The sequence below is a fragment of the Hydra vulgaris genome, chromosome 02, assembly GCF_038396675.1.
Source record: "Hydra vulgaris chromosome 02, alternate assembly HydraT2T_AEP".
NCBI classification, from domain to species: Eukaryota; Metazoa; Cnidaria; class Hydrozoa; order Anthoathecata; family Hydridae; genus Hydra; species Hydra vulgaris.
In genome coordinates, this window is record NC_088921.1 from 19,204,226 (window position 1) to 19,230,570 (window position 26,345).

Consider the following 26,345-nt stretch of genomic DNA (forward strand, 5'->3'; position numbering starts at 1 on the left):
AATGATACTAATCTCTTTTTATCTCATAACAACATAACAACATTATTCCAAAATATGAACATCGAATTAACAAAAGTTTCTGACTGGTTTAAAATAAATAAGCTGTCACTAAATGTTGAGAAAACTAAATGGATACTTTTTTATCAAACTTCAAAAAAAATGCTACTGCCTCCTGTCATGCCCTTACTTTTTATTGACAAAATTCAAACAAAAAGAGAATTGACTACTAACTTTTTAGGAATCAATACTGATGAAAACCTTAGTTGGAAGTATCACATTGATTTGTTGTGCAACAAAGTTGCTCGAAATATAGGAGTAATGTACAAAGCTAGAAATGCTTTAAATAAACACAGTTCAACACAACTATATTTCTCTTTAATCCATTGCCATATAAATTATGCAAATATTGCCTTGAGTAATACCAATAAATCTAAACTGCTACCTCTTTGTCGTCAGAAGAAGCATGTTGCCCGTCAATTATAAAGATTGATTTACTCATGCAAAACCATTATTATTTCAAATGAAAATTAATATTTATCAGCTAAATATTTTTAATAAACTTTGTTTTTATATATAATTTTATTAGGGAAAAAGTTATATCAGTTTTAGAGTGCTGGGGGCCTCTAGATTATAGTTATTAATCTAGATAAAATTATAAAAAATTACTCCAATAAAGAAGTTGGTTTTAAGGCTAAGAATCGCGACGCCCAAGGATATTTCTAGCTATGTTGTATGTCAAGTTTAACTGGTATTTAAACGTGGCAATAATGGTTGTACGATAAAAAGTATAAATAAAAACTGATGAAAACAATTATATTATCGTCAAATAGAATTACTGTTACCACCCGTAAATTACGTTTTCTACCCGGTTGTACTGGTTTAAATTTTAACGGATCGAATAAGTATCATTCATTGGATTGGTCAAATTTTTTATACTTTCGTTTTTGGTTGAATTTTTCTCACGTCAAAGTTATTTGATGTTATTTTGCTGTCTGGCATACTTTAAAGTTTGTTACTTACTTGTTTTTGAAGTTGAAAATGGCATTCCAAGAAGATACTGTTCCATGCTTGAATGTTAAACACCTATATGGCGATAACTTAAAAATGAAAGAAAGGTTTATAAAGTTTATAGATTTGATTAACATCAAACTTTTAACTATAAATTAAACAAAATAAATTTTGAGATCAAGTTTTTAATATTGATAAATTATATTTTTTTCTAAATAAATAGTAAGAATATAAAAAAAAATTAATAATCTAAAATAAATTAAAAAATTAATAAAATTGATCACAAATAAGGAAAAGATACCGAAAGCTTTGTTCATGTTTTTATAATTATAAATTGTAGGTTTGTGGCAAACAAAAATCAAACTTGTGTGGTATAAAATTTAAAGATATTATCAAATATTATACCAAACTTTTTATTTTTTGATGTCAATTAAGTGAGTTTAAACACAAAATTTTTTATAAATAAAGAAACTTGTTTTTATTAACTTCAGTTATTATTAACTTCCATTAAAATGACCAAACTTACATAAATTTGTCGTCAATTAAAACTTTTAAAACTTGAAAAACAACCTTTTATATCCAGTTTGTGTAGAAATAAGTACAAATGCTAATAAAGATAGGTTTCTATGGATCCAGTGATACTTTATAAACAGACAAAACATTTATAAAAGTTTCATACCGTAATTTTAATTATCTTAGAAAATATTTGAAAATACTCCCTGTGGTTTAATGCTCCCTGTCTCCCTTCTATAACTATTTAAGTGGGAGGAATATGGAAAAGATCATTAAAATACAGATCAAGAATAATAAAGGAGAGTGTTATTCACCAAGAATAAATTTACCACTGCAGTTAAAAAAATGATATAATAATAAAAATAAATAAATATTATGCAATATATATGTTTTTTAACTTTTTAAGTGAACTTCCATCCAAAGAATTCAAAATATTTCAAAAAAATTGAGAAAACATCAGTTTAAAGCTAAATTAAGACAAATATGAGGGAAATAAATTTTCTATTTTTTCCCTTTTTTTTTTTTTTCTTTTGCAAAATGTTTTCTGAAATTTTAAAATATAGCGTGGATGATCTCTGCTTATAGTCGTAGTAAAAAATCGGCGTATCGGTGAATCTGATTTAGAAGAAGTCTGATATAAAAATTTTGTTGAGAATTTTACAAAAGCTAAGCTTTAGTAGATGAAAAATCACTTGAAAAGCCACAAGTATCTGTAAAGAATATATTTAAATAATTTGGTAGTGATGATATTTTTTTTTATTGATGTTCTTTATCTATATCTTCTTAATATGAATGTGTTAATGAAGCGTGAAAGTCATCAATATTTGTATTGTTATAATGACTTTTTTTAACTAAATTGTAGGATGTACTATTTATTGGTATAGTTGGTATAGGATGGCTGACACATTTCACTTATTGTGTAAATAATTTTACATAATAAAGTGCATTTTTTACATGGATACTTGCTAATATTTTTCTCTCTCTTGGCATAAAACGATGTTAGAAATAGTGTTGTTTGAAGGTATAAAATCAACAAATTTACTCTGCTCATTGTAACCAGCTGCTTTTGATAAAGATGAGAGGGAGGAGCATAATAAATAATGTTATATAAATTATTGCTGAGTATGCCACTGCTAAATATGTAAAACCATAAAATACAAAATAAATAGTTTATTAAACAATTAAAAATAATAAGATTATATTTTCCTTTAAAAAGAATTTGTTTTAGTCATACTGTTTTTATATAAAAATTTTTATTAATAGATTTGTTCTTTTAAAAGAAACTTTTCACAAAAAGTATGGCCACTTTCCATCATTCTTTGCAAGAGCCCCTGGTCGTGTCAATATTATTGGTAAGTAGGGTTTTTAAAACAACATATAAAAATAATATCTTCTAGCACATTTCTCTCTATTTGAATCTGTGTTTTTTAAAAAGGCGGATTTGCTCCTATATATAGTAATTATTTTACAATATAGTGTTCTATTCCATCACAAATAAGCAGAAAAAAACAAAAAATGTCACCCCATGTTTTGAATTTTGCTAGTTTTTTTATGTTATTGGGTTTATGAGATTAGGAACTTTATTATCTAATTTACATCAAATAAGGTGTTCAAACAAATTTTTAATTTAAAATTTATATCCGCCATGTGGAAGATTGTCTATGTACAAAATTTCAGGATAATACCTCATTTTGTTCATAAAATATTGTTATTTAGCAACAAAAAAGTATTTTACAAAAAATGCTGAGTCAGCATTAATAAGAAAATTGAATCCTAAATATCTCATTAACCGCAAGGAGTTGGAGGTTCCAAATTTCAGGTTTTCCTAGTTTTCATAAACACTATAACATATAAAAAAATTAGCAAAATCTAAATCATGGGGTGACATGAGCCTTCTGATTTGACATTGAATACATAACAATGTTACCCATAACACAAGTTTGAAGAATGTTGTTTTCAAAAAATAGATGCTATATTGCTCTGAAAATTTAATAGATCCTAATGCTATTCAAAAAATATATATTCTTTAAAAGTCATTTTGGGTCTTAATAGAAGCGAAAAATAATAGTTTCAATAATAATCATATATTATAATAAACATCTCTTAAAAAAAAAGATTTAAAAACTATAAAAAAATAATTTCTTTGTTTTATATTGCAAAAATCTTAATTTTAATGCAATAAAATTTAAAATAATAATTTTTATACAAAATGGTTATTTAAAAATATACTTTTTTTTTGATAATATTTGGGAATTCAGCGAATTATCCAGCACTATTTAGCACCCTTATATGTTATTTAAAAGCACATTTTTAAAGCGATTTAAGTGTTTAAAGTTAGTCTTGTTTTTATGGCACATCTAAAGGGTGTAAGAAGACATTTTTGAAAACTTTTTCTTTAAACACTATGTTAAGAAATAAGAGAAAAAAACATCCTTTATTACTTTACATTAATTATTATTTATTTTACATTAGTCATTTTATTATTTGATGTTTTTTGTTTACACCAATATATTTTACTTGTGTTTTATAGTTTTATATTTAATTATCGAATTGTTTTATCATATTATTATATTAAAACTATGTAGGTGAACACATAGACTATTGTGGATATGGAGTTTTTCCAATGGCTTTAGAGCAAGATATTGTCTTTGCTGGATCAACCAATGATACAACTCTTTATAGAATGTCAAATACAAACCAAATATTCAAGTAATTTTTGATTTATTCATGGTTATTTCTAAGGATTTATAAATGTTTACTTTTAAAAGTCAGCAAAATATGAAGGATTTCAGGTTGGCACAAGAGTGCCATACTTAGGTGACATCTTTCTATTTTTTGCATATTGTTACAAAAGGATTAATGATAAATTGGTTATGAAAATATTGCTTTATAAGAGCATAGTTTTAGACAATGATATTTTTAAGAATGTTATAACATTCAATTTAACTTTATGTAAGTAAGCAACAAATTTATGAATTAATAATTTTTTAGTTTCAAAGTTGTTTTTTAACAAACAATATTTACATGGTCTGTTTATTACATTTTCATTAGCTTTTTTAATTGATAATAGAATAAACGTCTTTTAGAAACTGAAAATTAGTTTATGAGCAAAGATTTTATTAATGGCAAGTTGTTTAAAAAAATTAGTAGAGTATTAATCATTTGTTTGAAAGCTTAGGATTTATATCTCCATTTTTCAATAACTTTTCTTATAGGCTTATTATAACTTGTTTAAAGTTTTCTTTGTATAACATTTCTTATTTTTAATTGCTTTAAAAACAAGTAAAACCAAAAAAAGGAATTTTTAAACCCAATGCTTTTTATGTTATTAAAGCACAAATTTTGCAATCAATTTTTCTGATATTACCATTTTATTTTATTAATATTTGGCTGTATGCGTGTGTAAAAAATCAAAACAGTTCAGTAAGAGGCGGGTCTTGAACCACAGACTTTCCATTTACGAAGTCAACACTTTATCCAAATAAGCTAAACGCACGTATAAGTATAAGTAAGTACAAATAATATAGTTATTTGAAAAATCCTTCTTCCCATATAAACAATAAACTTAATTAAAATTTACTAGATTAATTGATTTATTGCAAAACTAATTATTCAATACTGTATTGTCATCAAGCAAGAGTATATACATACTCTTGCTTGAAATTTGATGAAAATCTATTATGTAAATGAATGTTTTGAGACTGTTTCAAGGGTTTATGAAAAGTTTCTTTTAACCCCTTTTGTCTGGTAACTGTTGTATTATGGTTTACCTAAATTTTTTCCACAGTGTGATGTCCGTAGTATTAGGTTCTTGATAGCCATTAAGTTTAACCCTTTCAGGCTGGAATTTATTTTCACGTCTTAAAAAATGCATTAATATGTCACATTAACGCTTAAATATATTAGTTTCCTTACATAACAAATACTAGAAAGTATATATCATTGGAAAGCAGACAAAGTTTCAAATTCAAAAATCAAAATAAGAAAGTAAAAAAAGTAAATTGAGGACGTTTGCATTATTTCATACTTATAGACACGTTTTACCAATTTTAAACATTTGCTCCTAAAGCCTTTTAAATTGCTAGCTATATTGTTTTAGAAGTAATTAAAGGCTTTTAAAAAGGTGCACAATTTATTAGGCTTTCATTTGATGGGTTACTTTCCTTATTTAGATAACTAGAAAATGAATAATTAACATTTTTCTTTGATGATGTCATTTTTATTTATTTTTACCTAATTTTGTTATTCATTATTTACATAAAAAATACCTCAAAAGAAAACTTACTTATTGATGAACCACTTTTCTTATTTAAAAAAAATATTAAATTCACACTTAACTCAAACGAAACAAAATATCTTATTATATTTAATCAACACAAAAGAATATGTACATAAAATTTTTAAAATAAAACTATAAATGTCACATGTTCCAACAATTGGAGACTGAAGCAAGGCATAAATGTAACTTAGCAAAATGAGCAAAAAATATGTGATCTACAAATACCTTTAGAATGGCACTGGGACTGATCAACTAAAATAGCTTTTCGAATCTTTTCAGAACAATTTTTGCAATCTCTTGGCTTATCGTTCATGGAAAGTTTATGAACTCCAACATTTTTATATTGAAATGTTATGTGTTCATTTGAGTTACTAGGTGTTCCACTATTTTTAGATCAAGATTTCCTACTAATTTTTCAATAAGTTCCCCACAAAAACTTTGATGACTCCAAGCATGATGGTAAATAAACCAAAACTCAAGTGCAAAAGCAATATGAACACATATTTTGGCATAGGTGGTAAAAGATTCATCTAAACCATTTACTTGATTTTCAAGTAAAAAATAAAATTTTTAAAAAATTTTTTAAAACAATTATAAAACTTTACTTTACATTACTTTACTAAAAGATGAGATAGAAAAAAACCATTGTTTTTGTCTCCAGTAGTCATGGATGCGATGAAGTTTTATTATTCCCATTGCTAAATAGATTGCTCTGAATACTTTGTATTAATTGACGTAACATCAACCCATTTCATTCTATGCCTTATAAGGAAGGACTATAACCTTCTTGAATGATAGTAATTTGTTCCAGTGACAAGTTTTTGTATTAAAGTATTATGAAAAAAACAATTCAAATTAAGATTAAAAAGTATTAGTTTGTTATTGCCATTACAATTAGGTATTGCAGGTTTTCTAAACGTTTGTTATGGTTTTGCCATAAATGGAAAAATAATTTATATTTTTTTCCATTCTCTCTTGTCTTTACTAAAATTAGACTTCTTAGTCTTAATCGTAAGAAGTTTTTTATTTTTCTTGATAAAGATTGTTTTCATGGTTGTAATTGTTAATTTTTTTCATTTTTTTTACTTATTTACAGTAACATTGTTATCAGCAAATGTAGTTGTATAAAATCCTTTGTTATCATTAGTTCCTGATTTATTATCAGCTTATCAAGTCCACATCTATTTTTTCTGTTGAATCATCTTCAGACCTAACATATTCTTCAGGCGATGACGATGAAATTATTTCTGATGATGATGACCGACTTACTAACGATGAAGCTGTTGGAGAGCAATTAACGGTCTTATTCTCTTGGACTTCGTTATCATTAGACTCTGAAGGTTTACAAGACAAATCACTAACATTATCCGATTCAACAAAGATTCAAAGAGCTTTATTTGGATCATTTATAATTCTACTTATTAAAGCCATCTGCTATAAGAAAAGTCTATCAATTACATTTATTTTTGTCAATTATCTTTTGTGTTTTAAGTATGAAAACAATCCGTAAATAATAGTTCCTACTCTCCTAGGCTTTAGTTATATGTCAATAAGCACAAAAGATCAATATTTAACACTAAATAGGATTGAACAACAACTTTAAGAAAGATATTTTCATTGGTATATTTGGCACGAAAGGGGTAATGTTGTTTCTTGCATTCATTTAGTAGATGGTGAAACCTAAAGAAATCCTTGCATTAGAAGTTTATTTGTTTGTTTTTTTTAGGTTTTTTTTTTTTACTTTTTAATGCTATATATTCTGTAGCCATTTTTCAAAATGCCTTTAGGTAAAAAAATCAAGTAAATAATAGTAACTTTTTATAAAAATAGTAATAGTTTGACTTTTTTACAAAATAAGCTAATTTAGATGCCTACAAACATTTTCATTTTAGGTCAGCCATTTCAAAAAGCTTACCATCTGATTTTATTGAGAGTTGTCATATCACCAGATACCTATAAGTAAAAAGTTAGCCATAGTCTCTAATCTAACCATTCTCTGTGGTCTCTATAGTCAGAGATATAAAATTTTAGATGTTCAACAAAAAAACAGAGTTTAAACATAGGTATCAACGTTATTGTGCAATTTATAAATTCTTTTGAATCTCGTTTAACAATTATAGGCTTGAAAAAAATTATCTCATAAAAAATTCAAATAGTATGAGGTTTTAGACCTTGCATGTGATGCAGAACCTGAAAATTTGATCATTTGCAATTCCCACCATGCAAAAACATGCATTTGTTTATAGCATAGTTCCATGTCATTTGACCCAGGCTATGTCACCATACGTCTCAGGTTTTTCTAATTTTTATGCAGAGAGTACTTAGTAAAATAAGAATTCCTAGAAAATTTTATCTTTTAGCTCGAAGAAGTTGATCATTTTACTTTTAAGATATTAGGATATATTTTACATTTTAAAAATGTGATCACTTTTATTTTTAGTAGGTTTAGGGTTATTAAGACAACCAAAAGGTCCATGGGGCAAACCAGACAACCAGAGGGGCCGGGGCATGGGGTTGGGGCACCAGGGGCCATGTCCCACTTATTTCCTCTAAAAAAAAATTTTAACAAAGTAAAAATAATTTTAAATATATTGTCTTCAAAAAATTTTTTTGGGTTATACTTGTTCTATTTTATTTAATTATTTACAAAACAAAATACAAGCAAATAAAGTGTCAGTTGTTGTTGCAGGTGCATCAATGATACAAGTTGTGTTGGTAATTAAAACCCAATACTTATCTGCTCTAGTTGGCAAGAAAAGTTTTTAAAAGAGCTGTGCAGGTTCATAAACATTGCCATAATATCTTTAACAGATGACAAAGCTTAACTGCCATCATGAAAAGTTATTAATACGATAAATTTTATTTATCCCTATCCAATGAAACATATCAACACAGTATTTACACAGAATAAACTTGCCAAATTTTAATGTATCAATGTTAGTTTGCTGATTAGTATGAGAACTTTAAATACCATAAAAAAATGTTATATAAACATCTTCATTTGTTTGTGTAAAGCTAATATACACTATATATTCTGAGTTAAACTGATGATAGCTCCTAGTTCTAGGAATTGTTCTACTTTTTAAATCTTTTCAAGATGATGACGCATTGTTAAAATTTTGTCATTTGTTATTCCAGACCTCCAAATTAAATCTTCTCTGGCATTTTCTCTATAACAATCAAATCTCTTTAAATCAGTTTTTTTACAAAAAATTAGTTAATGACATGTACCATTTCACAGTTTTCAACAAATCACACAAATCCATTCTTACTGTAAAACTAACTACTAATTTGCATTTCAAATTAAATTAAAAATGAGAAACCAATAGTAACTAATATAATTAAAGCAACTTAAACACCATGGTAATATAAAACTAAACAGTGATTGATTTCTTTTATTAATTTTTTTTTAATGTAAAAGTTCTTTTTTATATGTCAAGATCAAGGTTGTTTAATTCTAATAAGTTAGTTAAAAATGTTAATAATGAATTTAATAGGTAATAAATTTCTTCTATACTAGTGTAATGACAGAATGTTTTTTTTCGCAACTGTTGTTAGTTCTTATTTAATAAAACAACTCAATTTTAACATTTTAGAATTAAATATCAGTTAAAATAAAAACTTTTTTCAGTTCAAATAGTTTAAAACTATGCAATGTAAAATTCTGTTAATATCATTATTTTTGATGGATGGCTGTTTTTAATCTATTTACAAATCAAAATTCTGTTAATATCATTATTTTAGATGGATGGCTGATTTTAATCTATATACAAATCAAAATTCTTATAAACTAATTTTATGCTACTTATATACTACTTTAAATATTTAAAAAAAAATTCATTGAATACAGAATGATCAAAACCCAAAATCTATCGCAAGATTCCGCTAAAAAGTGGGGCACATGTCCCAGCCCACCACCATCACCACAGGTGTCTTTAACAACTTTAACATGCACGTTGAAAATGAGAAACCAATTGTTTCAGTTGCTTTAATTCTATTAATTACTATTAACTAATTGAAAAAAATTGCCTAAATTTATTTAAATTGATAAATACATGTGCTTCATAATAATTTGATCATTGGATTTGTCACCCCTAAACTAAACAATGATTGATTTCTTTTATCTACAATTTATCTAAATATATTACAATTAACCAAGGTTGTTTAATTGTAATATATTTGTTAACGTTAAAAATGTTAGTAATGAATTTAATAGGTAATAAATTTCGTCTATACTAATGACAATGTAATGACAGAATGTTTCTTTTGATACTGTTAATAGTTCTTATTTAATAAAAGAACTCAATGTTAATATTTTAGCATTATTCAACTTTTTTCAATTCAAAAAAGTTTAAAATTACATGTTTTTTACAGATCAGAACTTATAATAATAAATTATATGTAAAATTCTAATAAAATCATTTTTTTAAGTGGATGAATGTTTTTAATTCTGTATACTTGCAAATCAAAATTCTTATAAACATTTGAACTTTCTTAAAATATTTTGAAAAAGATCATTGAATATAGAATGACCAAAAACCAAAGGGAAAGTATAAACTAAAATAATTAACTTATATCATTGATGCGCCTATAACAACAACTGACACTTTATTATCTTTACTTTGTTAAAATTAAAAGAAAAGATTTTGTTAGAGAAAATAAATGGAAAATGGTCCTCCGGCTTCATGGATCCTCTGATTGTTTACACCAGAAAAAATTTTAAGTCAAATTTATCAGGACTACACAAATGCTGAAATTTTCAGAGCTGTAGTTTGTCTAGAAAGTAGTGAAAAATTGCAAAGCTTCTACTACAAAAAATTGGGGTACATGACCAGCTCATCCCCTCCCCCTCCCTGGTGTTTTCGGTTTGGAAAACAAGTTTAACATACATGTTTATCAGCACTACAGAAATATCAAAAGTTTCTGAGATCTAGCTAGTGTGGAAGGTAGTGAAAAATCGATTGCAATTTTCTTCTACAAAAAAGTTGGGACCATCCATATATGGAAATCCATATACTTGCAGTAAAAATCAATCAAAATCCTTATGTTTTCTGAATAATCAAATTATATAGAATGTGTAAAAAGTTTTTTTGATATCATCAAGGCCATATGGGTTTTTGAGCAACAAAATCAGATATATAAAAAATTGCCTAAATTAATTTAAATTTATAAATACAGTTACTTAGTATTTATTTTTTACATTTCCAATCATTTCATTGGATTTGTCACCCCTGAAAATAGCCAGATAAAAATTTTTAAGTAAAAAGACCAAGTATTTTTAAAGTTATATAACTTGAAACCTCTAAATAATCATAGCAATTCTGAGGGGGCAAGAGGGACCTGGCCAATATCTACTAAAAGTATAATGGTTACATTCTAGATCTTTTTGGAGCCAGAGGCTAAAATTTTCTAGGAATTCTAATTTTACTAAGTACTCTCAACTGTATAAAAATCAGCAAAATTTAACATATAAGGTGACATTTTCAAAAATTTCTAGGTCATTAGACATGGAATTACCTTATACACACATGTAAAGCATGTAAATAACAAAAATTAATTTCAAATTAGGTTTTTTAAAGTTTGAGTTATTAGTTTTTAAATAAAATTTCATTCCCAAAAAAAAAAGTAATTATTTTTTAATTAATCATTTATTCAATCATTTATTCAACTTATTAAAAATTTATTTTTGTTTGAAAATTTTTTGACAAAGTTTAATTTTTATGTTTTTAAGAATTAATATTAACTAAAATATATAAATGGGTAAGACCACATATCAAACTTTTTGGGAAAGCATATTTAAGTTTTCAAGTATTTAAACAACAATTTATTTTCAACTTATTACAATTATTGTTAGATATTTTTAAGTATATTTCATAATTTTCTTTCATTTCATATTTTTCTTCCACTCTTAAAAAGCATGATAAAGCTATAACAGTTATAAGCAAAAAATTTTGTAAAAAATATCAAACAATTAAAAGAAGCTCAATGCATTAATCACATTTTCTGATATCTGATGTTTAAATGACCCAGTTTCTCATGCTAAAATTTTGCAAGTTTTACAAGTAATGATCAATAACTTGTTTTAGAATAGTATTAGAAGCAAGGTGAATGAAAAATTAAATATCAAATACAGATTGGCGTTGCTCCTTATGTTAAAAATATATATGTTAAAATCTGATATAGACTATATATATGGTAAAATCTGTAAAATATGTTAAAATCTGATAAACACTAAGTACAATGAAAGAACTTTGCAAGTAAAATACTGTGATGAATTTCTCCATTATTGGTCTGACAAAATAATACAACTTTTTCTACACCTTTTTACGCGCAATAAAATATTATCAAAATGTAACTTAGTTCACTAATTTTATGATTTTTAATTCTGGGTATTAATGTGCTCCAAGAAAACTGTGTTGTCACAGAGCATCACAAAAAAGGATTTCATAAGAAAGTTTATGCTGTCTTACTAACCAATGTTGCAAATATGACTGGAACAATCATTCAACTTTTAACTTCTAGATTCTGAAACAAGCTCTATGTCATGGCTTCTTTTATGTTGTATTAATAAAAGCTGATTGTTAATATTATTTTATTTGGTGTTTATTTTATTGATGTTTCTATTAATGAATACTAACCAAAGCATAATTTTGTACCATTTAAGTATAAATGTTTTTTATTGGGGCTTTTTTTTTTCTTGTTCAAAAAACTTTATTTCATCTACAGCTGTGACTCATATAATTCAAATGTAGAACTCGTGTAATTCAAATGTGGAACTCAAGTAATTCAGTGGAACTCATGTAATTCTCAATCCAAACTAGGGGTCTCAAAATATGTTCGAATTTCAAAAGTTTTTGAAGCATATGAGTTCAACCCTAAATATTAAACCCTGATTGAAGAATTTGTTTGATTTAAATGATCTTTAAAATTGTAAGAGTTTGAATTACAAGAGTTTAACTGTAGTTTTTTCCCTTGAACATCGGTGCTTTGGAGTTCTCTTTCATCTTCATGTTTTCCTGATTCGAACAATTTACAGTTTTTCAAGTTTTTTGTAAACTGCTCATTTACTCTTTTTTATGTTATTTGTATTATTCTTTTATTCCAAAGTTTTTTTTTTTTTCCACATGATTGATGGCTTTTTTATTCCACATAATGGATGGCTTTTTTTTCCACATGATGGATAGCATTTTTTTTGTTCCACATGATTGATGGCATTTTTTCCACATAATGGATGGCATTTTAAATTTAACTTTATTGTTATTGTTTTTGTTACATTTAGAAATAAGGATGCTTAAATTGATCTGGGAGTGAATTCATTAAAAAACTAAAAAAAATTGCAAGTTTCAGCAGCCCTGGTGTTGAAGATTTTAAAATAAGTGCTTAATTTTAAGGATTAGAATATCTTCCTACAAGAAATATTTTGTTGGTTATTTTTTTAATTTTTAAAAAAGTATTTTAGTGGTTGCTATGTTGTGGGTGAATTCATTAAAAAAATTGCATGTTTCAGCATTCCTGGTGTTAAAGATTTTAAAATAAGGGCTGAATTTAAAGGATTAGAATATTTTCCTACGAGAAATATTTTTTTTAGTTGAAAAAAAAAAGTAAATTATATTTCACACAACTAAATTGTTAAATAATATGTAAAACAAATATTTTTGTATAAAAAAACAATACAGCAGCTCAAAAATATCATTGATGTAAAAATCAAGACTTGTGTTTTTAAATGAAAAAAAAAATCCAGTTTTTTCCCAACCTTATTTTTTTGTGTTTATGAAAAAAAATTTGATTAACAACACATTTTTTTAAAAGTTTGAAAAAATATTTAATCAAAAAGAGTTTTATTCTTTATTTCTAGTGATTTTGAGACTGACATAAAAAACTTTTCCATCGATGGTCATCAATGGTACGATTATGTTTTATGCGGACATAAGGTATTTATTTTGAACATTAAAAAATTTATCATTATCGTTTGTTTTATTTCACTTTTATCAAAATATATAAGATTGAATTCTTTAAAAATTTAAGTTGTAAAATATGTTCACATTGTATCAACAATTACACAAAAAACACAGTGTATTAACAATTACTAAAAAGCTGTTGATGCAGTATAGTAAATGGCTTGGACTTAATTCTGAAAGGCCTGGGTCTGGTTAAATAAAATAAAGCTGGATGGCGGCCAGTTTTGTAACCTGGGCTCAATAAATGTGAAAAAATGTGATCTTAATAAATTAAGATTTCCAATTTTAGGATTGGAAGTATTAAAATGTTTTTATTGAATTATTTTATCAGAGGGGGTCTCATGGTTGTCATCATCAATATCTTTATCATCATTTTAAGACATGTTTCTTGATGGTTGTATAAATCAGCGGTTTCTAATCATGATTTTTTAATTTATATTCATGTCATTTTTATATCATTTTTATATCTCTCTCTTACGCTACGCAAATAAAATCAAGAAAATTTTACTCAAGAAAAATTTTCATATTTGTGACCAAATCAAAATCACTTAAATCAGTTTCTTCAAAATTTAAGTTAAAAATTCAAATGTTGTTCAATTCAAAATTCAAGTTATTATTATCTTATTTATTTAGAAATTTTTTATTAATTTATAGATTTTTGAAAACACCAAAATAAATAATAGATTTAGATTTGTGTTCATTCAGATTTTAATCATTAAATATTCCTTTTAATTGTAGATAAATATGTTTTTTTTTAATTTCTATGAAGCTTTTTTCTTTATTCCCTTTTAAATTTTATATAAATCAAACCAAAAAAAATTTTAACTCTGCAAACCAACAAAGCAAACCAAAGTTAAGTCTAGCCATTAAATACTAATTTTGTATAATTGATTTTTATGTTTTTTTTGTTTTTTTAATGTTTTTGCTTTATTAATTTTTTTATTTCTTTCATTCTCATGTTTAGGCAATCTTAAGTGAAGGTCATGTTACAACTCCTGTTGGAATGAATGTCTTAGTTGATGGTATTGTACCAAAAGTAAGTAATCGAGTATAAGTAATCAAGTATGAGTTAAATTTATTTGTCATTAAAATTATCTTATTTGAAGAAAAAAAAAAAGGTAAAAAAACTTTTCTTTCTTTAAAAATTAAAAATTTCAGAACAAAAACTAGGAATCAAATTAATTATTTAGAGAAATAAAAAAAGTGTATGAATTAAAAAAGTATAAAGATGAAATAAATTTAAAAATATGTTATGTATAATTTAATGAGTAAAATATAACATATAAATAAACATAAAATATAGTATATAAAAATATAAATTAAGTGGTAAAAAATTTAAAGATTATGAAAAAAAACAATAGTGTATTTAAATTTTTTTTACTAATAACTTTTTAACTTCCTGGTTTAACCAGGAAGGCATAGATTTTACGCCATAATATGACCACCCGAATGCTATTTGATTTTAAAAACTTGACCACTGCTGTTAAGATGTTTAAAAAATTGTATACATATTAAGGTGGGTCATTTTTTAACTTCTTACCATAAATGCTTAGGCCATATGAATTTTAAATGTGTTGGCCCTTATGTAAAACTAATACCAAAAAAAAAATTCGAAATTTTAATTTATTTTTAGGTTTTTTAAATTTTGACCTTAAACTCCGAAGTTTTGGGTAAAAAGCGATATACCTGGTTTGCCTCAAATTTTGACCGGTAATTCTGCTTGACTCAAAAATATCTTCAATCGAATCCTCAATCCCAAATACCCTTTATTAGACACCTAGAGAGTCATTTTTGACTGAAAAACTTATAAAAGTTTTCAAAGATTGTTATTTTTGCTATACTTTGCTATAATATCTTGCATAACAATATAATATGACTGTAATGTAGGGAAAAAAATTTAAAAGATTCCTCAACTGCAACCCCAAATACTACCAATTAAATAGTTTTTAATTTGTATTTTATATTAATTATACTAATTACACAACAAAGTTAGAACTTATTTTTTTTATTTTGCTTTAGCAAATTCTGTTTAGATTCTAAAACAGGAAGAAGTTTTCTCTGAGCCATTGTTGCCTTTATAAACCCATTCCGCCTTTCTTGTCCTTAAACTATGCCAGAAGCTTTTGTAACTTCCTGCACAATTCTTTCTATGGATTGTCCGTGTTCAGGGAATTCTGGAACTTCCATGGGATTTCTAAGAACTTAATAAGTTATTCTTTACTAATCTTGCATGTGAGCAAAGGTTCATAAACATCAGTACTCCAATCAATCAGTTCGATAATAGTTTCAGCATCAGTGTTAATTTTAGGAATTTTTCTTGATTTTCTAACAGCAGTATTTCCTAGAGAACTTAAATTTCTTATTGAAAGTATTGTCTTCACTGCAAACATCCTCTCATCTTTATCTTTGCTACAAAGTAGTGCTTGAAGTATGGATTCACTGTGAGCATGAGGCTCACAGTGAATCCATACTTCTCCTGGCTGAGCAACAAACATAGGGTAAAACTATTTTCAGAATATTTAAGTTCATTTTTTCTAACAAGTTCCAGCTGTTTGATATTATGGTATGGTCCATTAGTCCATTTTTGTTTTACCTAAACATTTTATATTAGTAAAATTTACCACACACACAAATTTACCATACACACAAATTTACCATACACACAAATTTACACAAATAAAAACTATAAAAGTAAACAAAATAAAGTTCTTACCTTCCTAATACCTCTTACCATAATACCTCAAACCATAATACAGACCATAATACCTCAAACCATAATACAGACCATAATAACTCAAATACTTTCTTAATACCTCTTGCCATAATACCTCAAACCATAATACAGACCATAATACCTCAAACCATAATACAGACCATAATACCTCAAATACCTTCTTAATACCTCTTACCATAATACCTCAAACCATAATACAGACCATAAAACCTCAAATACTTTCTTAATACCTCTTACCATAATACCTCAAACCATAATACAGACCATAATACCTCAAACCATAATACAGAGTATACATCAACACAGAACTGTACAAGGTATTTTAAATTCTCAGCATTATTTTCCATTTAATCCATGGTGTGAACATCAGATTCTGCAAAGCATACTTGCCAAGTTTAACCAGCGTGCATGATTGTGGGACCAACTTGAATTTTTTTTTAATTGACTGATGTCATTTTATCTTTAATAGCTTTTGTTATCCGGTATAGATAAATTTTTCAACCTTTATTGATATCTAATAAATCAATTTCAAGATCTATATCTTGAATTACATTAGTGGAAGTTTTTAGTTTACCAATATTGCTAGAAAACGTATTGTTCGAAGTTGTTTCCCCATCAATAGCTGACATTAAGTGTCTCAAAGGTAATTCATTTGTGTGAAAGGCACACGCTATCCAAATAAATTTGGATATTTAAAAAAAAAAAAAAAAGAATAATAATACTTCTTTTCCAGCCTAAAAAATACTTATTTAAATATTTGCATGGCATTTAACATCAAATATTTACCTGTATTTATTATCAAGCATTTACCTGTATTAAGATTGGTTTAATCACAGCCAACAGCAACTAGAGTGGAATTTATACCATATTTTAAAAAAGCCTGCCTCTTTTTCTGCTTTCAGTGTTAGTGTTGAAATTGCAGCAGTTGCTCTATTTGATACACCATATCATGTCTAATTATGCTAATGCATCATATGTGACTTCTTTTTTCCAGTTTCATTCTATTCATAATATTTTTCTTGTCTGTTAGCTACTTTAAAATCTTGAGCACCCATTTGCATACAACTTTTTGTCCCAAATTTTTCTCTTTGAGATTTTATAAACTGAGGTTCTATTCTGGCAATTTCATTTTCTCTCTTGCATTGACGGAAAAAAAAGTTGCAGCAAACCGCATACATCACATTTTTTTATCCAAAACCCCGGTTTTTGAATTTGAAAACCTAAAAACTAAAATTTTCATTTTTTTTTTGCATTAATTTTACATAAGGGCTAAAACATTTAAAATTCATATGGCCTAAGCATTTACTGTAAAAAGTTGAAAAATGACTCAACTTATAAGAAGCAAATCTTCGTAAAAAAAAAATATTGAAATATAAAAAAAAAATAACTTAAATCAAATCAAAACTAAACTAAAATAAGTAATAAACTATAATGATAAGATTATTTAAATTACATTTGGAATTAATAACTTTGAACCCCCTTATCTTTATTAATGTTTTTATAATATAGTATTATGTCAAACCCTTTTAAATAAAGAAACAACTAGCATCTAACAATTGTTTAATAGTTTAAAAGTTTAAAAGAATCTTAATTCTTTGCAGTAATGTAAACAAAAGAAAAAATAATTGAATTGTTATTTTAAAAAGTTGATTTGATTTTTTTATATAAAGACATATTAAAAAATACATAGTTATATAAATATAAAAAATATACGTGATATTAAAATTTTATATTAAAAAAATCATTAACAGCGATTTAATTAAAATCATTAGTTACTTAATTTAAAAGCATTTTGCTAATATAAAAACGTTAATAAAGATAAACGCGTCAAAGTTATTTATTTTTAATGTAATTAAAAACCATTTTTTTACCGCATTTTTTAAATGTTAAACACCATGGTCAAATCGTCAAAACAAAATATTATTTGAGTAGTCAAAAGGCTTGTTTTCACACGCCTTCCTGACCAAATGATAATATAAATAAATAATATCAATGTTAATTAACAAAAAAAAAAAAAATGAAATTTGTTTCAAGACTTTATTTTTTTATATATATATATATTTATTTTTTTTTTTTTTTTTTAGAGTGCAGGGCTCTCAAGCAGCTCTGCTTTGGTTTGCTGCTCAGGACTAGCCTCAATGAAAGCTAATAATATAGTGTTAGATAAGGTAAAAAATTGATTATTTATTTAAATGTACAAGTAATTTCTGTTAATAAAAAATATTGCATTTGATATAAATTGTTACACAGTAAAAAAAAAATTGCTATCCATTAAACTTTTGTAGAAATCTTTGCAGTTCTAAAATTGTAAAATGGAAGCCATCATTATCATTATAGTATTGGAATTAAAATATATATAATAATACTTGGCTTAAAAGTTAGTTTACAGTAAGCTTTTTTAGTCAGGTCCTATTTTACCAGTTGTTTTACAAAAAAAATCACAAAAAAAACACGTAAAAATAAACGCGGATAACAACAATTGTCATTCAAGTTTGAATATTATTTTAAATTTAATACATTTTTAAATATTATAAATTTATAACACATACATTTTTCATTTATATTGTCATTTTTTGGTTATTTTTTGTAATTTATTAATCATTACACGTTACGACTCTAAGGTTGTTTGGAGCTAGTATATGCAAAAGAAAAAATTTCATTTTTTTTTTCACTTACTGTAAATAGGTTTATAATAACTTCTAATAAACAAGGTATTTTTAAATATTTATTTTACATTTTAAAAGTACTTGTCTTAGTTTTAAAACTTAAAATCTCTAGGTCCTAGTTACTTTAATCCTATATATATTAAGTTAAGTGTATTTTTTTAGGTCAGGTGGTGCAGAAAAGTTGTGACTGAATTTTTAAAACCATTTTCAAAGCTCTTTTTTATCTGTTTAAAAAATTAACAAAATTTTTTTTTTTTTTTTAATAATTTTTATTTATTTTATTTATGGTGGAAAATTGAGATTTAATGTCAAAAAAAAAGGTGAAACCTTCAAGTTCACTTGAAACTCATCTAAATCCAACTCACAACAAGATTTAATTGCAATCTTTAAATACAGCATATCTTGCTTTTAAAAAGTTTTGAAAAAAGGAAAATGTGAAAACTTTTCAAAAAAAAAATACCAAAAATGGTGCTTGATTGAAAAATGGACGCAAAAATGAACAAACTAAAAATTTGTTTAAAGTAGAGATAAAAAAAAAATTGTATACTTCAGAAGATGAAATTTTCTGTGAAAAACTTGAAGCTTTCAGGTAGCCAATACTTTTATCAAAAACTTTTAAAGTATCTGACAGATTTAAGTACATTCAAGTTGAAAAATTTGCTCGCAAGTTTCTAGTATAATAATAACCTCCCTATTACCAAAAAACATAAATGACCAATTTATTTTTGCCAGATTTAGCATCAATCCAATATATCAATCAAAACATGGATTGGTATCAGAAGACTAGTGTCAATGTAGTTCCAAAGGGTGCTAATCTAACAAGCTAAAGGATGCTAATCTAACGAACTAAAGGATGCTAATCTAACGAACTAAAGGATGCTAATCTAACGAACAAAAAAATTCTTCTCAAAAAAATTCTTCTCAAAAAAATTACTTGATTAAGTAGTTTTGGCGTAAATTTAAAGTTTTCATCTAATCATAACTCAATTTAAAGTTTTCATCCAATCATAACTCAATTTAAAGTTTTCATCCAATCATAGTGAAAATTGATTTTTGACTAATTTTAACAATGAGTAAGTATAGAATTTTATTTTTTAGATTGTTAGGAATCAAAATTTTGTTTTTCATTTTTAAATTTTTTTATCTTTACATTTTTAAAGCTTTCACTGGCTGAATCATGCACTCGTTGTGAAAAATATGTCGGTACAGAAAGTGGAGGGTTTGTTATTTTACATTCTTAAACATTTATTGATTTTTAATTGTTATTAATTATATTAATAATACATAAATTTTTTAGAATGGATCAAGCCATATCTTTTCTTGCAAAATCAGGCACTGTAAATAGCATTATTTATTTCAAATATCTTTTGAATTTTTTTTTTTTTTATGTATATTTTCAATAAGTTTTAATTTTTAGGCTAAATTAATTGAATTCAATCCTTTAAAAGCGACTGATGTACAACTGCCTGATGGTGCCACATTTGTTATTGCCAACTCATTAGTAAGCAAGAATTTATAAATATTTAGAAAGTAAAGTTAGCTCAACATATTTATATTTAATAGTTTTTTCTATATAATATTTGCATTTACTATTTCAATTTTGTGGCCAATGGTTTTGAATAGTTTTTTTTATTATTATTATTATTATTATTATATAAAAAACTATTATAAGTATTTATAATATTTTTTTCCATAAAATTTTCTGGCCATTACAGATACACGTGATCTACTAATGTTCAATGAGGGTATGGGGTGAGCTTGGTTATCTTAATATGTTTTTGAGGTGAACACAACAACTTATATGAAATGAAATAAGATTTTAAAATGAGTTGTTTCTTTATTCCATGTTTACTACAAACATTTGCGGTAGTTATTACATAATAATGTTGTCCAAAAGTATAACTTTATTATATAAGTTTTTTAACAAAAGAAAGAATCGAATATAAGCAACACCATTTTTTATAAATAATCAAAAAAGTATAAAAATTTATCACCCTCTTTTTTTAAAAAATTGCCTCCTTGATTGTGGTGGCTGTCTCAGCTTTAAGGAGGAAAGCTTTTAGGAATACATTTTATTAAAAAAAAAAAAATTTGTACCCATAAAAACAAACAAAAAGAAGTTTCTTAATTTTCAACATAAAATGTATGACACTGAAAATTTAAAATATAAATATTTATCAGTTTATCAATAATATTATATCTGTATTAAAAAAACTGTTAGAAAGGACCTTGAGTGGTTGAACTCTCTTAGGAAACTTTGATGCATAAAATATGCATCGAAGGTTCCTCACAGAGATTGTCTCTGTATGGAACATGTGTAAGTGTTACAAGTAGCGAATTTTTTTATAAATTTAACATAAAATTATTTTTTGAAATCATTAGAACAATTAGTAGATAAAAATATTTAGGCATAGATGCTACATCTATTCCTGAATATGAAATTTTAAACTATGCCCCTGGTACATAGTTTAAAATTTCAATATAATAAACTCTGCAAGTAGAAATATCCACATTTATCCAAACATCATTAAACGAAACTCTCTTCACTTAATAGGTAAATTGTATTTGTATAAAACTTTCATGGCTAAATGTTGCACGGTCCCCCTAAGCCCATCAAAAGGACTTTTATCATGTTATATTGTGAAAAGGTGCCATTTTGTAGAAACATTGAAATTTTTTTAATGGTAATATTGTTAACATTTTTGTAATTTCTGTATTGTGATACAGCTAACTTTTAGATGGTCTGATATAACAAGAGTTTTTAAACGTAAGTTTAATCATTTGAAAATTAAAATATTAAAGTTATTGAGATAATATCTTACTGAAACTTAAATTTATTAAGATGATATATGAGTTTGCGAATTGTTAGATCATTTATAATCTTATATCAGTAAGTCAAGCAACCTACTTGAAACATTCAAAACCAACTTTAAATCAAAACTTAAATTCTTTCAAAACGTGTTATATCAGACCATCTAAAAGTTCGTGTTATATCAGACCATCTAAAAGTTAGCTGTATCACAATACAGAAATTACAAAAATGTTAACAATATTACCATTAAAAAAATTTCAATGTTTCTACAAAATGGCACCTTTTCACAACATAACTTTGAAAAACAAGTTTTTTATCTTATAAAGTTGCCTGGTTGTTATTCTAGTGTTGTTCGGCTTTGCACTCCGTCCTGCATTAGAAAACTATAGTTTTCTACAAGGTGAATTTAAGCTTAAGTTTTGATTTAAAGTTGGTTTTGAATGTTTCAAGTAGGTTGCTTGACTTACTGATATAAGATTATAAATGATCTAACAATTCGCAAACTCATATATCATCTTAATAAATTTAAGTTTCAGTAAGATATTATCTCAATAACTTTAATATTTTAATTTTCAAATGATTAAACTTACGTTTAAAAACTCTTGTGTATTGGGCAATTGCAGAAATATTAAGGGACAAAAACTTGTTACAAAAACCAACAAAAGTTTTATTGCAAATTATAACAAAGTCAAAATAATAATACTGATATTAATAAAGAAAACTAAATTAATAAGTTTATAATATAATGAGATATTTTTTTTTAAGGTCAACAAAAAAAAATTTTTTCTGGTGCTGAGCAAACTATTTACTTTTTGTATAGCGTTTCTCATATTGATTTCAAATATGCAACTCATTTTTCACCATCACATCAAGTTTTAAGGATATTGGGGTTCAAATTTTTAGAATTTGGGGTAAAATCTCTAATATTGTCACAAAAAAAAAGTTATTCTAAAGTATGTCAGCCGGACCTCAAAAAAAGCGTATTTTTATAGAGATTTTTAAAGTAATATTTGTTTGTAATAAAAATAAGTACTTTTTGTATTATTCCTGAGAAACATTGTGTAAAAGTATTTTTAAGAGTCTTTAGCATTTTTTCACAATTTTTTTGTCAATAAATTTCAAGAAAAAATATTTATGTTTTCTAAAATCTTTATGAAAATATAAAATGAGAAATGTTATACAAAAAACGCTTTTTTTGCTCGGCACCTGAAAAAAAAATTAAACTTTGATTAAAAAAAATATTAACTTTACCCTGCTGTTAAGAAAAAAAATTTTCAATAGCAGGTTTTAATTTTTTATTTTTCTTAAAGTATTTATAAAATAATTGAAGAACAAAATTAACTAAAGTTAAAACATGTTCAAACCATGAAAAAAAACTTTTTGCCTAAAGACGTTCTATGAAAGTTTTGCAAAATAATCCACTATTAAAATAGTGTTTTCAAGAGCTGCATTAGATATTAATCTGAAGTTTTTGGGACATTTATTATACAAAATCAAAAGGTTTTAGCAAAATCTGTAATAGCCAATAGGGGAACATTGCTTCACTTGGCATAAAATAATCCCAATGGAATTGTGAACTCTCGTCTTTTATTATACTTCAAAAAAAAATTGAGAAATATTTTTTTTGAAGTATAAAAAAATTGAGAAATAAAATAATTATCTTATGTGTTGTTCTTCTTATTGTAAAAATAAAAAGAACAATAATCCAACAATTTTTACATATACTTCAATAGTTTTTATTTTGATTTCTAAAACTTGATAAATTTCATATATGTAACGACTTCATATATGTAACAACTTCATATATGCAATAACTTCATATATGTAACAACTTCATATATGCAACAACTTCATATATGTAACAACTTCATATATGTAACAAATTCATATATGTCACAAATTCATATATTGAACAACTTTATATATGTAACAACTTCATATGTGGAACAACATCATATATTGAACAGCTTCATAAATTTCATTCATTATTACAATTTTAAATCATCAGATTTTTTTTATTTATAAGTTTATATGCATTAAAACAAGTTTATATGGTTATAATAAAAATGTAGTTTGTTTGTTTTTTTTTAACAGAGAGATATGTCAAAAGCTGAAAATGCAGGTGAATATTATAATATGCGTGTAGCAGAATGTCGTATTGCTGCTCAGGTATTTACATTCACTTTCTTTCTACTTTCTTGTTTTGTCATTTTTATCTTTTATATTAAAAGTTGTTCTTTATTTTTTGACATAACTGTTTAGATACTTTCTAACAAATTCAATTTTAATTGGCGTAATACAAGGCGTTTGGTGGACACTCAAAATGTTTTGAACAAGACTTTAGAAGAAATGTGAGAATCTGTCTGTTCTATTACTTTTATATCTTCAATGTTTAATAATCATCACCAACTGCTATTAATAATCTTCTGTACTAGTTATCTGGTCATTTTATTAATCACTATGATAAATAAATATTTCTATTCCCTAAAAAAAAATTATATATTTTTTTATCTCTACGATAAAATATATATAAACCCCCTAAAAAATATTTTCATGAAGAATAGTTGGATGATGTTAAAGGGAACCAATCTCAAACAAAAGTTGCTCTAAAATTTAGTTAATGCTTCGATGGAACCAAAACATATTATTACATACTTTGTAAAAACGATCCAAGCCAATCATTAGTGTGTGTCATTCTGTGACATTGGAACATTTATTTTTTTTATTCATTATTGAAAATCTAACAATTTTGGTCGTTTTTCTCTAAACTAAATTTTATAAGTTTTGTTCCTTTAAGGTAAGGTTTGTTCTCTTTTGTTTAACACCATCCAGTTATAAATTTAGAAAAGTTTGTAAAAAATACAAAACTCATTAAAAAAATTAAAAGTATTATTAAAAAGTTAATTAAAGACTTTGATCTTTTAGGTTAGATATTGTGGAGAAGGTCTTTCATAAAGAACCATATTCACGGAATGAAATATGTCAACTTCTTAACATAACTGTATTTTATTTTGCATTTTGTACGTTTTTGTACGTTTTGTTTTGATAGTATGAGTCTTAGCACGCTTGACTTCAGTATCCAACATTAAGAATAACACATGTATAATTTATTAAATAATTATTAATTTTTTTTAGGATGAAGAGTTAATTAAGGAGTGTTTAAATCCAACCACAATTCATGCCCAGTCTTTTAAACTTTATAATCGTGCTAAACATGTTTATTCTGAGAGTAATCGAGTTTTGTTATTTAAAAAGATTTGCGAGCAACAAAATAAAGACTCGCTCAAGGTTTGCAAGTTTTATCTGATATTTGATAATATTAAAAAATATAGTATTAGAATATAATGTAATAACATATTTGTATCATTTTTTAAATATTAATAGTTATAATTATATCAATTCTTGCCAAACTTAAACTAAATATTTTTAGTTCATAGGTATCCATCAACCGAATTTTTTGAGCATTTTGCATTCAATTTTGGCATCACGATTTTTTTAAACATTTGGTTAAATTACAATCTTCGACGTTATGTTGTGACATTTAAAATCTTTTTCTTTATGACAAATTATAATTTTATCGTTATATCTTTCATAATAAGAAATACGCTTTCACTACTCACATCTTTCACAACACACATCTTTCACAACACGCATCTATCATAATGACAATGATTTTATATAAGTTCATGTGGGCAACGGGTAGAAAAAAAGTTAAACAAGTTTAAAAGTTATTTAGGCATTATATCACCTGACATTTAATTTTTTTCTGGTCCCAATCATTATTCTGTAGTTTTTCTTTTATCTTATTCAAGTTACTTGGCAACCTAATGAACGAAAGTCAAACAAGTTGTGCTGTAGATTACGAATGTAGCTGCGTGGAGCTGGATATCTTAACTCAAATTTGCAGGTTATTTTAAAAATATATATATATATATATACACACACACGCTTTATTTAAAAGTCTCATTAAAAGATATATAAAAAATTGCTGAACTTAGTATCGTATCATTTTTAAAAACATGTTAATCATAATATTTAACAAAATGTTATAAATTTCAGAGAAGCGGGTGCATTTGGTTCTCGTTTAACAGGAGCTGGTTGGGGAGGTTGTTCTGTGTCACTGGTATCTTCAGAAAAAGTTGAGGAGTTCATCGAAGTAGTAAGAAGTAAGTTCTACGAAATTGATGAATTTCGACGTACTAAAGTTGCTGACGCATTATTTGCTACAAAGCCTGGTTGTGGCGCTGCAATAATTGACCTCGAATAAATTGCTTTAAAGTTTTTAAAATATCCCATAGTAAATTGTTTTTTATAGTTTATACTTTTTTCATGTACAATAAATGGAATTAGATGAATGAAGCAAATAAATTAGTAA

General features: G+C 25.6%; 1 protein-coding gene across 1 annotated transcript; it reads left to right on the top strand.

The window, feature by feature from the left end:
* Positions 1-945: 945 nt before the first annotated feature.
* Positions 946-26,345, top strand: LOC100201282 (N-acetylgalactosamine kinase). Its single transcript, XM_065790265.1, has 15 exons — positions 946-1,115; positions 2,785-2,873; positions 4,107-4,230; positions 13,656-13,731; positions 14,723-14,794; positions 18,577-18,660; positions 20,319-20,377; positions 20,456-20,495; positions 20,576-20,659; positions 24,065-24,139; positions 24,233-24,321; positions 24,896-24,971; positions 25,106-25,258; positions 25,783-25,877; positions 26,030-26,345. Exons 1-15 carry the CDS (start codon positions 1,039-1,041, stop codon positions 26,235-26,237), a joined length of 1,401 nt encoding a protein of 466 aa, XP_065646337.1. The 5' UTR covers positions 946-1,038; the 3' UTR covers positions 26,238-26,345.

Excerpts from the sequence above, each read along its gene's own strand:
- LOC100201282 (XM_065790265.1), top strand. The coding sequence starts at position 1,039 with ATGGCATTCCAAGAAGATACTGTTCCATGCTTGAATGTTAAACACCTA. Across the intron at positions 1,116-2,784 it reads AACTTAAAAATGAAAGAAAG|ATTTGTTCTTTTAAAAGAAA; the intron begins GTTTATAAAGTT and ends TTTTATTAATAG. Across the intron at positions 20,378-20,455 it reads GTCGGTACAGAAAGTGGAGG|AATGGATCAAGCCATATCTT; the intron begins GTTTGTTATTTT and ends TAAATTTTTTAG.